Here is a 15,155-nt window from a genome sequence, read left to right on the forward strand (position 1 = left end):
AATAAATTCTGTATAAACCAACCTCAGAATTAGTCAATACCTCATATAATTGTCGGGTGAGTATATGGAATATACTTCACTATATTGAACATCCGAGGAATCAAGTTTGATTTAAAGCTGCACGCCTCCAGATGAGCCAAAATATTTCAAGAAAAACGATATTGAGAAAAATGTACTTCAATTTTAAGAAAAGTAAAAACATTCAGGATTCAACTTATATTATTCATGTTATGTGCGGTTTAAGACTGATTTGCAGTATTTTTATTACCATATTTCTGCTGCGTTATTAACCCAGTAAGGGCTGTTTATGCATATCTAGACGAGTTTTTGGTATACATTTCTTGGATTGTAAGTGCCGATTGCAATATGTAAATTACTTTTTTGTGTTCACCTCACAATATTTCCAAAAATTTCATGTTTTACATTTTGAAGAAAGCAAATGGAAAGAAATTTACGAAATGCCATTTAAAATAACAAAAGATACTAGGATACAGTGGTTTCAAATTAGGATTCTTCATAGAATAATTGGCACCAATTATTATTTACATAAAATTAAATATAATGATAATCCTCTTTGTATCTTTTGTAAAAATGAAAACGAAACTATCGAACATTTGTTTTGGCAATGTAGTTTTGTAAAGGACATCATTGATACCTATTTCAAAACAAAAAATAATATTTTCCATCATTAACTGCAGATGAAATGATTTTTGGCTTTACATCTGAAAGTCCTTTATCAAAAACTAAAAATCTAATTTTTATTTACTTTAAGATGTATATTTATCAATGTAAAATGCAAAAGAGTTCCCTCAGTTCTCTACATATATGCAGACTTACTCTGTATTTACCTATCCAAAATCTACATGTCAAACTTTTATATTTTTACCCCGCTTAAAATGACTTTAGAGATAAGTAAATGACTGAAAAAATGATTAGATATGGCCGATAACAATAATAAAAACGCAGACTAGAGTGACAGAGTGCAGATGAATGAGTGTAGTATATATAAATGTTAAATCTTCTTTTATGGATATGTTCTATTTTCTACTTTGAATACTTATATAGCTGTATGAACTATATTTGTTAAAAAGTTGTATGTTTATATACTGTACATACAATTGTTGTATATTTGATCAATTAAAAAACATGAAAATTAACATGAATCTGGGGGCGTGCTGCTTAAAAAACCACATTGCGGGATTTCAAACCTAACCAGCTCTTGACCGTCTTCTTAAAATATGGTTCAAGTTCATTTATTTGTATCCATTATATATGGTATATTTGTTCAATTACATTTATGACTCATCATTTTTTTAATTTGAAACCCGTCACAATCGTGTGAAAAGTGTCAAATTTATTACATAAGATGATTTCAAATAACTTTCGTCGAAGGATAATTTCATTTTAAGGAAGTTGATTACCATGCATTTATTTCAGTGTTTGTTAGTGTGTGTATGTCTATCATGGGCTTTTGTTGATAGTAACCAACGTGGAGTAGGTGTATAGTAACCAACGTGAAGTTGGTGTAACAGAAAACAACAATCTGGACTATAAGAAAGCTCGTTTATTCCTAGATCCATCTACATACATACTTATCTAAATATAAGCGACTACATATAACCAAACGTCGTTTGTATGTTAACCGACATTTACTTTGATCAATTACAGCGTAAACAATGAACTATTCTCGCTGCTTTAAGAGAGAAGAAAAACACTATATTCCCTAAGAAATAACATTGTTATTTTTTTTTTAAATATTATAATTACAAAAAATAAACAAATTGAAAACAAAAATTTAAAGGCGGTCGTGAAACGCGATCTTTGAACAGAGCTAAAATGTGAAAAATATGAAAAAAGATAGTTGGAATTTGGAATTTGAGTATTTGATCCCTTTTCTTTCTTTCTGTACATGAACGCAAATTTCAAATAGTAGTTTCTTTTTATCAAACATCCACTCAAAAAGTCAAATTTTGATGTAAATCATGAATGAGGAACATGATTAGCATTCATTGCAAAAATAAAGCAGAAAAAGAATCAATGCAAAAATAAGACTTCAACACAAAACAATGAATAAAATAAATGTTAACGTAAAATCACACATGTTATAGACTATATGAATCTTACACCGGCTGCCGGTACAGACCGGAATATCTACCTCGAGGGTGACTTTTTACGGGGGTAACGAGACTGCCGAATTTCCGCTAGACCGTTACCCGAGAGCTAGATATTTCCGTCTGCGCTGACAGCCAGTATTTGATTCTTTTTCTTGCATATTACATATCACTTATTTTCAGAACAGAAACTACGAAAACTGATATTCTCATTACGCACATTTTTATAGTAGCTATGAAGTTACAATTTTAAGTGAGGTCATCCTAAGACCGCAATTACTTCACAAGAGCATCGCTAGGCGGAGCATTATATGCCCGAAAGTGTTAGTTGGTATTTTTGTTAAGGATGAAGCATTTGTAAGACATGGGAATTAAATAAAGTATTAGCTCCTTCAAAAATCGTCCTCTTTTATAGCTGAAGAACCTTCATATATATACAGTTGCTGTTTCAAAAGCACCACCATCAAGTTGTTATCTTGTAAGTAAAAATGCTACGACGGATTGACGAAAAAAGACCTTGACCTTGTGGCCCAAAAATTAATAGGAGTCTTCTACTCAATTGACAATCATCCTATGAAATTTGAACACTGTGGGCCAAATGGAACTTAAGTTATTCTCCAGAAATCACAATTTTTAGTGTAAAGATCATTGTGAACCTGACCTTTTACCTTACAACCCTAAAATAAATTGGGGTCTTCTACCCAACATGGACAATCATTCTATGAAGTTTGGATATTGTGGCCAAATGGAACTTAAGTTATGCTCCGGAAACTGTTTTCAGTTTTAAGGATATAGTGACATTGACCTTTGACCTTGTGACCCCAAAACAAAAAGAGGTCTTTTACCCAACATGGACAATCATCCTATGAAGTTTGAATATTGTGGGCAAAATGTAACTTAAGTTATGCTCAGAAAACAGTTTTTCAGTTTTAAGGTAATAGTAACCTTGACCTTTGACCTTGTGACCCTAATGTCAATAGGGGTCTTCTACCCAGTATGGACAATCATCCTATGAAGTTTGAATGTTGTTGACCAACTGGAACTTAAATTATGCTCCGGAAACCAAATTGCTAACGGACGGACAGACAGAAGGACGCCAGGGGGTATAACATAATATGCCTGAAATTCTTTCGGGCATATAATTAAAGGCGTGCGGCAATGATGTCATTTAAAGCACGCGACGTGTCTTACATGGGGGTGTAAGACAGGGTTTTCTAGCACCGATGAAAACGGTAGATAATCCAGTCTGATCTGCAAAAAATACTTAAAGACACATTATACCTTGGAAATCCATATTTTTTTTTAATTCTTTAGAAATGCCAAACATGTGTTTGATAATGTTTTAATAAAGGATTAAGAGCATGTTAGATATTAAACAAATGAAAAAGTAGCGCTGGACATGCAGTAATGTGTCATAAAGGTAGCAAAATGAAAAAAAAAGTAATATTTTGACTTCCTTACAAAATAATAATTTACTAAATATACCATTTGCAAACAGAGCAAAATAAACAAAATATTGTTCATGTAATGGCAAATGAGTTCTGTTTTGGAAACTATGACAAAATACCAAAGATAGAAAGTTTTTGAGAAATAAAAATTATTGCATTCCTAAGGCATAATGGGCCTTTAAGAAATAATATATCCCAAACAGTGATTTTATCTGTTGGGAGCTATGCCCTTGTTATACATAATGATGCGCATCTAAACGAATAAAAAGGGATTTTATAGGCGATTCTAGCACGACATCACCATAACTGATATGAAGCTAAATTGCACCTGATTTGTATCCATTCTTATTTACAGCAAGTCACATTTTTGGTGGTTACATCACATGTATAATGGTTATGTCACATGTCTAAATATAGAACGTAAAATTGTGATTTTATTGCAAAATAATACAAACTTTCGGTCCTTTGTTCAATAGGGAAAAAGGCGGGTCGTGTTAGAATGTTTTATTTACAGTCATACGTTTGATTTCTTAAACGTTTAATTTTATTAAAGAGATGCATCATCCGTTCTAATGCATTACGGCACGCCTTCTTTTTAAAAACACAAAGATGACCAAAGTTAATTCTCAGATGGATAGCGATATTATAATCGCTTAAAAGAACTTTGACAAATAATGGAATACTTCAGATACTTTTCATATAAAACAAACTGGAATAAACCAGGCACACACCATTTATTTTTGAATTATTTCGCGTTGAATCTGAATGTATGAAATATTTATATAACAGAATCATTCAAACATTTTCTTAAAAAGTACTCAAAAAAAATAAAATCAAATTACACATACAATTTAACTTAAATTTCACACAAGTGCGCACACACGCACGCACAGAATAACCAATTATTTTACATAAAAATATTAATACGAACAGCCAATGATATTTTACTGTTTGAAATCAGATAAAGCCACCGCTGATGTTTCTCATTATTGGCGGGCAGAAACAATATCATTAAAAGAGTACTGAAATTGATCGCACTCACAGATTTGTAACATATTGTTTGATATTAATATTATTTTATAGACACTGAGGGAATCATAAACACAAAGTGTGTTTAACGGATTAACGTTTTTAAACGACATTCAACACACAGCTTATCAATTAAACATTCGGCACACTTGATTAGTTATTAATTACACTAAGATTAAACTAAGAATCACACTCTTGGATAAGTACATTAAATCAAATTTATATTTAAAGCATTAAGCAATCCATATAGCTGCATAAGAAAAGATACAGGTTGATTGATACAAATATAATAATATAAATGTCAAACTATTCATTAAAGTCAAAGTAGTATATATTACAGTACTTCTAAAATCATTGCTATATATTGCTTGTTTTTTCCTTATTTTGTAAATTGTAAATCAAACATTTTTTCAGTATCGTAGAATATGTTATATCCGCCATGGTAACATTGTGATTGAGATTCATATGATTTTGTGAATGGAATTTTTGGCTTCTAAAATCAGCATGTATAGGTTAAGTAAAATAAATGTATAGTTTAAATGTTTATCATTTCTTCATTTGAATACACGAAATGACGTGATTTGATGATATAATCACAGCTCTTATTGATTTGAATAATAGTAGTCAGCCGTGGTCGCCTGGGTAAATTCGCCTTCAATATCGTGCTTCATGTCAGTGAATGTCGGCCTATCTTTTGGTGATACCGACCATGCCCGTTTCATCATATTATACCATCTAAAATAAAATTAAATTATCAAAATTTTTGGAAAATAATTTTGGACTACCCGGGTATTGTTTTTTTAATAAGGAACATATTGTTTATTCTACAAAGTACTTCTATAGATAAACAACAATGTATGGTTTTAATATATTGGTAATAATCAAGAAGTGACTTAAATACACGTGTGCATCTTCTGTTCTTTTCTTTAAAGAAACACTTAACAAACACTAAGCATAATTCTAAAGACAAATAACCTTGACAATACGTATAATATACTGTGAATTAAATGTACATGTATATAATTGTTTAACAGTGGTTATCATACTTTTACAAATTTCAAATATACTCACTTATCTTCGCATTGCTCTGGTTTGGGTAGCCTGTAGCCCTCTTTCAACTTTCCTGGGATATCCCTCCCACTGAATTTCTCGTATGGTTTTTCACCTTAAAGTTTTAATCATATCTATCATAAGTTGTTTTATGATCAACCTAAGACACAAGTGTGTCATTATACATGTATATTCACGTGAAATATCGAGAAACTTAATCGTATGAGAAACTGAATCGTAAATAGTTCTTGTCGTGTGATACAAATGTTGCTACAATTTGTCAATAAAAATTTAAAATCCCAAATAAAGTAGTTTAATGAATCAATCTTTTAAGAAAGTGTACTATTATTTAAAAGATGTAAAAGATGATGATTGATAAAAAATACATTTATTCATTGTACTGTGTTAATGACGTTTTCAGACGGAATATTTCATATTAATAAATAATATACCAAGAGAAAAGATTTCCCACAGTACTACAGCAAAAGACCACACGTCACTCTTTTCAGTAGCATCAGCAGTACTTTTCAAACATTCAGGTGCCATCCATTTAATAGGAATGCGTTCCTGAATAATATACGAATAAAAGATCTGTAACATTGCAATTAGTTATTTAGGATATTGCACAGTATATTGAAAAGCGTGGATCATATAGGCTTTTTCAAATTGTTGACAATGAATGAGGCACATTCCTTTATTTAAATCACGAGAGATGGAGCATTCAGACGGGACTAAGCTTTTGACATATACAATAAATTTTATAATTGCTACGGTATTAATATAATCACACCTTCTTGCCTCTGTTTCCGTCAGCATCTTCCATTTGTGGCTGAGGTCCAAACCCGGCTATTTTAACCTCTAAATCCTCGTCAAGAAGGATGTTGCGAGCCGCCAATCGACGATGGACAATCTGAAAATTAAAATAAAAACTTGAAGTACATATTGGAATATCATAAAAAAACACCACTTTAATCTGTAGGTTTATAGAATCTGAATGATGCTCAAAAGTGCTTAAGCTGAATCATAGTTAACAAAACCACTGAACTAAACATACCTTTACTTAACAAAAGTTCTTAAACGACTGAAATAATCGTAAACAAAAAAATAAGAATCATACCTTCCGTTGAGCTAGGTACTCCATTCCTTTGACTATTCCAAGGCTAAATCGTAGGAGTTTTTCGTGGGTTTCCACAGTAATTTGATTTATCATCGTAGCTAGGTAATCACTCAGCTGACCATTTGAACAAAACTCGTAAAGCAGAAATTGTCCAACTGAAAATGTAATTGATCAGTTATAAAATATACCATCTAGCTTTGGTAATACTCTGGCGCCCTTTTATTCTTAAAATCGTGCAGGATTGGAATCTTTTGTTTAACTCCACCAGTAAAAGCTGGAGAATGGCCAAATCACATTGTCATTACCGATCTGATTATCATAGTCTCTAGCCAACGATACATACATTATAGTTATAATCTACATGAATCGCAACAATAATTCAATTATTATTAACTTATATTAAACATGCATTATTATAACTATGATAATACAAGTTGCCATGTTACGGCTGGTTTTTATCATTTGTTTTGGTCGTCAGACCAAACAAGTAATGGTATCGAAATTTCAGAGCCTAATGCTGTTAATTGCAAATGCATAAAGTAGTCCACTTTTTAGAAGCGGTTACTTCCCTTTATATGCACACAAACGCCGAAAAATTCAGGGGAGATCAATGCATAAGGATTGTCAAATGACAGGCGCATTAATTTTCAAGCAAAGTAGTTCCCGAATGGTCGAAGATTTCTAATATTGTTTCATTCTTTATAGATATACATGCTTACAGTAAGCTCCATGATTATTTACATCTGTGTTAAACAACAGGTTTAGCGTCGAAATAATAAGAGTTACAAACCCTAATTTAGAATAATTTGGTTTTCTTCAGACAGTTTATATATAACTTCACCGTGGCCGAGGGGTTTGCACGCTCGCTTCTGGATCGAGAGGTCTGGAGTTCAAATCCCAGTTGAGGCAACTCATTTTTTTTTATTTTTAAGTCAAATAAACATTGAATTTACTATCAGTGTTGCAATTAGTCTTATAGCCAATTTACTACAGTTAAAACACTGGAAAGCATTGGTGGCACTATACAATCAAAGCACAGAAGGCGCTGAATTTGTTTGGGTCTCAGAACGTCAGAAAGGTGATGGTTGTGAGATTATATGTATAGTGCCACCAATTCTTTCCAGCGTTTTAATTGTAGTAAATTGGTTATAAGACTAATTGCAACACTGATATTCAATTCAATGTTTATTTGACTTAAACAATTTGAAAAAAAATGAGTTGCCTTTACTGGGATTTAAACTCCAGACCGCTCGCTTCCTAAGCGAGCGCGCAAGCCCCATGGCCACGGTGAAGTTATATGTTAACGGCCTGAAGAAAACCATATTATTCTAAATTAGGGTTTGTAACCCTTATCATTTTGTTTAACACAGATATAAATAGTCACGGAGCTTACTATAAGCATGTATATCTATAAAGAATAAAACAATATTAGAAGTCTTCGACCATTCGGGAACTATTTTGCTTGAAAGTTAATGCGCCTGTCATTTGACCATCTTTACACAGTGATCTCCCCTGAAATTTTCGGCGTTAGTGTACATATAAAGGGAAGTAACCGCTTCAAAAAAGCGGACTACTTCCGGCATTTGCAATTAACAGCATCAGGGTCTGAAATTTCGCTACCATTATCTGTTTGGTCTGACGACCCAAACAAATAAAAACAAATTGGTTTATAATCTCACAACCTTCACCAGACCCAAACAAATTCAGCGCCTTCTGTGCTTTGATTAAATACTTAGATAAACATTCATACTTTCAGAATCTGATACTACGGCGCCTTCAAAATTCAGTACATTCAAATGATGTCCAACTTGTGTACGGCTAAAGTTAATCTTAGCTTTCATCAGTAACGCATCTTGTGGAGAACATCCTTCTACAATATAGAAATAAAACATTACATTGATGACAAATTTACTATTGATTAAATACCATTTATAAGTTTATCTCTTTTGAGTGAAATATATGACGTGTCTCTGACCTTCTGTGACAAGTTAGCTATTAAAAGTATAAAAATATAATTATAATTATATAATTATATTTAAGGAATATTCTTCATCATACAAAGATTTACTAAATATTTCATAAACTTTACTTTTCAGAGTTTTAGCCACAACAGTTGATCCTGTTTTCTGATTTGTAGCTAAATATATATCGGCAAAATGTCCTGAAGTGATCAACGATTCAAATATAACGTCGGCTCTTTTGAACTCCCAGTTCTCTATATCCGTAAAATCCATTTCTCCGTACATGTACAAGGAATCAGCATCCTGTTTCAATTGAAAATTAATTATACAAATTAATTTTAGAATATGCGCAATAACTCAGCAAAAATCATTGAACCAGAAAATGCTGACGATATGCACAACAAGACTTGGTAATATTAATTTCTGTAAAGTTTAGATGAAATTGCACCAGTAGCTTCTGAGGAAAAGTCGGGACAAGTTTTATGACGGACGCAAAGACGGACGGACGGACAGACGGACGGACAGACAGACCGACACGTTCCTTAGAGGCGAGACACAAAGATGAAAGCATAACTGAACTTAGTTATGTGGTACATACAAAAACATACAATATAGACAAACAAAATATCTAAAGAAAGTCCAACAATGCAAAATTGAAAATGTTGCAAGCTCGGTTTGATTGAGCCTGTTCATGGACGCTAGTAGTAATTGCCAGCTACAATCCACACCCACTAGCACCGGCTTAAGCTGATGAAATTTTAAATAAAATGGAATTTTGAAAGATGATCAGAGGTTATGAAGCCTGCATCTCAAAGATAAGCAGTCAAAAGACAAAATTAAAAAAAACAGGCAACTATCCAACAGTATCCAAGTGATAAATACTGGAACCATCCGACTAGAAGAAAAACACAACAACACCAAACTGGAAAGAACTAAAAGTACCAAAAACATGCACTCTCTACAACTATGCCGTGCTGAACGATCTTCAAGTATCGAAAATGTAAAGACACAATATTAATACACTGTATATGAAATTTAAGTTATAAAAAACGTTTTTATTATCTAAAGTTGACTTATAAATGAAGCATATTATCGACCTTGATGTCATTTCCGATTACAATGGCATATAAACAATATAACATACACACGCATATCTGTTCACACGTACAAAAATCGTGAATATAACATATCTGGGAGATCGTTTTGATCAATTTATTAGAAATGTATTCATAATAAATAAATAAATTGTAACATCATTAATGCGAATATCAAATTACATTGACATTTGAAAATATATGCACTAAAATCTATTTAAGGAAGTGTTCTATTTCTGTTGGAGTTACGATATGTATGGAAAATTACAATATTTGAATATGTTCCAAAGATAAATCCGTGTTTTTGTGAATGTCATTAAAGCCCTTACATATGTCTTGTTGTGCGCACCATGTCGATGTCCTTCCCTTATTCCGGATATTGATTTACGATATTTTACTGACACAGCAGTAAGCCCTCGTCGGATTGGTTGCATGTGACCGCGTCTCAAGAGGACAACAAAAATAACGGCAATTATTGCAATAAAGACCACAACACCTGGAAAATATATTAAATGAAAAATGTCAATATGCCTGAAAATATATTAATATAAAAAGGAATTAAAACATGTTATTGAACTATGCAAACATACTTCTAAATATGATAAGAGTGGCTGTGTGAAAGATACAGACATTGTACTTGGATCAATTTTAGATCAAGTAAATTTATGCGTATTGTTTACTAACTTGTAAAACGTATATGTGTTTTTTTAGAAAGAACCGCAATAGAAACAAAAATAAATATCAAACTCAACCAAGAAAACAAATTTCTAATCTTTCTTACGTATTATATAGAAACTCGTGAAATACAGACGCAAACCAAAGCATTATCAAAATAAATTTTAACTTTAAAGTTTTTTGACTCTTGGAAATGATATTAGTAAATACTTGCCCACAATTATTCCAACTAATGCGCCCGTCTCCAGGAAGTTTTCTTTTGGTGCTGAAATCGGCGATTGATGAAAATATTTTAAAATTTAAAATTTTAGTTTGACAAAACCTATAACGCCTACTTGGTCACCCTTTCTCCATATTTTTAATATAGATCTGTTACTAAAAATGCAAACAAGCAAAGTATATGCAATGCCAATAGAAAATTAATTGAGCGTACGTGATCCATCAATGTATAATACTGAACCTTGAGATTTTTCAGTTATCAGGATTTTTGTCATTCATTCCTGAGGTACTGTAGTACGCAAGAACATATAGGAAGTTCCGTAAATTGATTTGTTTCTAATGAGTTAATTAATAAAACTTCAGCATATTCACCCTTAACGATATTTGTAATAAAATAAATGGGTCATTTTGTACAAAAATGAGAGTATTTTTTAAACAGTAAGAAATCTATTACGAGTACATTCTGATATTTAACACATACATGAATTGTGATTTACCTGTTTTGAAAGAAAACGGTATCTCAGCAAGTTCATTCCCCCTGTAACCAAGTTTTAAAGAGACACTATAGGTATTCTCGGGGCTAAGACCAACTAATTCAACGAAGGTTCCTTCATTGTAGACGTCAACGGTGCGTGAAGATCCATCTGGTGAGACAAGTATCACCTTTATATCGGCTCGACCGTAGCAAGATGCCTTTTCAGGTAGATCCCAAACCAATCGGACACCAGTCGCTTGATTTTTCTCCACACGTATATTTGTCGGACCAGAATCTGTTAAAATATGATAAATATTTTTCAATTCGAGTGTATTTTGCTAGAACTTTAGTCAAACAATTTTTTATTTAAAAGTTAAAACTTTCTTTGGTGCATAAATATGGAAGTATCACGACAAACGTATATTATTAATATATAAATTTGCCGCCTTTTATGTCTAGAAAAGTACTTGATATACTTACATTCTTCAAGTCCACGTAAGGCTGACAATTTTGAAATCTATAATAAAACAATAGAATCATTTAAATACAGAAACTTACGGTTAAGTTCATCAAAAAACACAACATTAGAAGAAGACGAGTCAAAAAGCTGCATCAAATCATGTCGGTATAAGATTGTTCTGTTGACTATTTAATATTTATTTTAGGTGAATAAAAACGTGATGTGAGAAAGTTTCATTGTGATAAATATGTACTGTCTACTCAAATTAAGCCAGCTATGATTAAGTTACTGTTGCTGGTATTTCTTTAATTCTGTTATATATTCTTAAAGTGACTCCACTGTCAGAGGTAAAAAAATGCCTCAGACACGATTTAAATTAGGGAAAACAAAAAATAACATGAAATATACTCGGGGTTACACTAAAAAATCGATTTTCCTGTATGATATTAAACCCAGTTTCTTTGAAAAGCATTGCAATTTATTTTGCTTCTTTACATGGAAGGAAGGGATTCCGGGCACAATTAAAAGATCTGGAATTTAACATACAAGGTTTTAGTCCAGACCTAAAACAAATGGTACAATATCTCAACAAATAGTTTTTAAAAAATGAGAATAAAGTCCCTTATTTACATTAAAAACGAGTTCCTTGCTCAATAGTGCTTGATTAAAGACGTTGACAACAACTGTTGCTGACTTGTTCAGTTCTTCTTGTGGTAAAAGAAACCAGCAGTTGTCAATATAAATCGTCTGTTCTCGAAGAAAGCATGTGTTTAGAACACAGTTACACGATGGATCAACGTCACAAGCATCAGTAGCCTGAAGTAAAATAGTATTTATATATCAAAACTAACATACCAACAAGCCATTTTGGTAAAACTTAAATTTTTGCTGTCCAATTTCCCAAATATTATAAGATTTAAGTCTTTTTAAATTTGCGAAACGAAAATATCATGGATTCTATTCGTTGATTTCTTCTTCCAAAGTACATGTTTATACAATTACAATTATAAAAGAAATATATAATGCTAACAAATATATGAATATGATAGTTTATTTAAAAACGTATACTTGCATTGTTTCTATTTGCCATAACACTGTCCTCTTTGTAAAGTTCCTGCCCATCCTCTGAGAAAAGTTTAAATGCAAGCTTATGAACTCCACTTCCGTCATCTGATGCTACGAATTTAATTCTAAATATAATAATGAAAACATATCAGTTTTTGTCATTTACATACCTAACACGTAATTAGGTATTTTCAAAATTTACAATCAATGTGTAATCGTTTAGATGACATTTAAGCGTGTTATCACAAGCATATCAGTTGCAGGGTACAAGTTCCTTGGAACCTTTAGAAAATATTTCTGAATCTGCACGATCGAAATTGAAAGACACTTATTTTGATTGGAAACAAAACTACTGTGTTTGTGTAAAACGATGAAGTCAGCATACGTGAAAATAGACAGGTGTGGAAGGACCAGTAAATGAAAATTTTGAGTTATTCTAAAACTCTTTAGAGATTGGTACACTAAAAAAGGCAGTAGTTTGCATGCACGACTTCTGGATTTCAAAAGGATTTCATGTCTCAGTAGAGGCTCGATATCATAGAGGGGAAAATAACTTTCTTGATATATTTCAGAAAGGAATATAGAGGAATTTCTAATGTGTGTGCAGACACTTGAAAAAAAAATATACACAAAACTCTATTGATGGTGAATAACATGTACACGTATGAGTTCTAATATTTAAAATCTGGAATTATTTGTTGCCCATGGTATTTACATTGGTAAAAGCATTGGGCTTAACAACTTAAAAAAGTTCTTAGACAGATAGAAAGAGAGGAATGTGAGTCCTCTTTACGTTGCATTTTCCTAGAATGAAATATCAATCATACATTAGGCAGCAGTTATTATACGAAACAAAATTTAAAAAATTAAATGCCTATGCAATGATTTTTTTCGGCTGAAGTTAGTTGGATGAAGTATGGTATGGGTATAGAATATGAGAACCTTATTCCGACTCCCGGGACAGACCGCAATATCTAGCTCGAGGGTAACTGTTTACGGCAGTAACAAGGCTCTGTCGAGTTTCCGGATAGCTAGATATTCCTGTCTGTGACGAAAGCCGGTGTTTTATTCTTTATGTTGCATTTTACAAATTAATGATATTACATAAAGATATTACGAATCTAATATTTTTATTCTTTTTTTTTCATAGTAGCGTATAAATTTACAACTTGATTCTTAACGGAACAATGACATCATCATAAGAACGTAATTCATTCATAAAAGGCGCGTGGGAATGACATCATTTTAGACAAACGACTTGCCTTACATGGGAGGTGTAAAACAGGTTTGTAAACAGTAGATAATTCTGTCTGATATGAAAGAAAAAACAACAACATAAATCCCCAAAACATTACCGCCTACAGATGACAGTTTTAGGTTAAATTTACTACGATTATGGTATCAGATGTGGATTTGGAGAGATGCTTTAGTAGCACACATTGAATTGCTTAATCCCTTACATTTTGGATATAATTTTGATTGATGCAGAAACTGGAAAGATTTTACCTGAAACTGAATATTTCCTAATTTTGTTTACGATGCTAGCTAGTGTATGAAGTAATGATTAAGTTACTGATGAACAAAAATGCATTTGTCAATATTAGAATTTATCTCGGATTTTTTTGTTGGCCACAATTTCCAACAGTTTTGGCAACAGCTAACATTTTGGAACATTTTAATATATGAAATGCCATGTTAAAGTTGGCCAAAGAAGGCCCTATAAATAGGTTAATATTTTAGTAATTGTCACCTTGCCAATGCAAGAAAGATTACCTTGAATTATATGTAAACATTCCACTATCGACATTTAACTGTATTTGTTCAGAAGCAACTCTTGGACCAGTGTTGTCAATATGAACTTCTGTATAATCTGCTAGAGTATTGTTCAGGACATCTGTCGCAACGACCCATTAATGCGAACATGGACTTCCATTTCATCCAGATCTTCTTTTATTTCATAAGTTCTACCAACGAAATTGTGGCTCCCAACCTCCTGAGGGTACCTGTATATATTTATTGACACTTTTAAGTTTAGATTAATTTTTGTTGAATTGCAAAACTATCTTTATCCAAGCTGATCAAAATCAGCTCCTAAATCACGCTACGCAAAAGAATCTGACGATCAGCAGCAGGTTGGTGTCACCTTCTCGTATCCTTTTAAATGAGCTTTCATATTTTTTAAAACGATGCGGTTCCATTTTTAACTGCTGGAAAATTAATATTGAGTAGGTAATTTTCGAGAACAAACATGGCGTTGTGCATATAGCCGGCAGGAAAACCGGCAAAATAATCTTGACCATAAAAAAATGAGTCTATTATTTCCTGTTGATTCGCTTCACATTACTTTAAACACTTTTTTTCTAAAAAAAAAATCAACTTTTTGGTTTATTTCAGAAAATATTTTTTATTTTTCCCGTCAAAATTTAAAATCCCTAGATGAAAGGGCTTTTT

At 32.2% G+C, this 15,155-nt stretch overlaps 1 protein-coding gene across 1 annotated transcript; it reads right to left on the reverse strand.

The window, feature by feature from the left end:
- Positions 1-1,549: 1,549 nt before the first annotated feature.
- On the reverse strand, positions 1,550-14,609 carry LOC132756883 (fibroblast growth factor receptor 2-like). Its single transcript, XM_060748027.1, has 14 exons — positions 14,478-14,609; positions 12,712-12,829; positions 12,270-12,455; positions 11,660-11,696; positions 11,202-11,474; positions 10,700-10,750; positions 10,140-10,306; positions 8,845-9,019; positions 8,506-8,625; positions 6,756-6,910; positions 6,429-6,548; positions 6,091-6,205; positions 5,660-5,753; positions 1,550-5,323 (listed from the first exon to the last, which is right to left on the reverse strand). Exons 1-14 carry the CDS (start codon positions 14,495-14,497, stop codon positions 5,191-5,193), a joined length of 1,764 nt encoding a protein of 587 aa, XP_060604010.1. The 5' UTR covers positions 14,498-14,609; the 3' UTR covers positions 1,550-5,190.
- Positions 14,610-15,155: the final 546 nt, after the last annotated feature.

Source organism: Ruditapes philippinarum, unplaced genomic scaffold, assembly GCF_026571515.1.
Source record: "Ruditapes philippinarum isolate M1 unplaced genomic scaffold, ASM2657151v2 ctg2225_1_1_1_1, whole genome shotgun sequence".
In the NCBI taxonomy this organism is placed as follows: domain Eukaryota; kingdom Metazoa; phylum Mollusca; class Bivalvia; order Venerida; family Veneridae; genus Ruditapes; species Ruditapes philippinarum.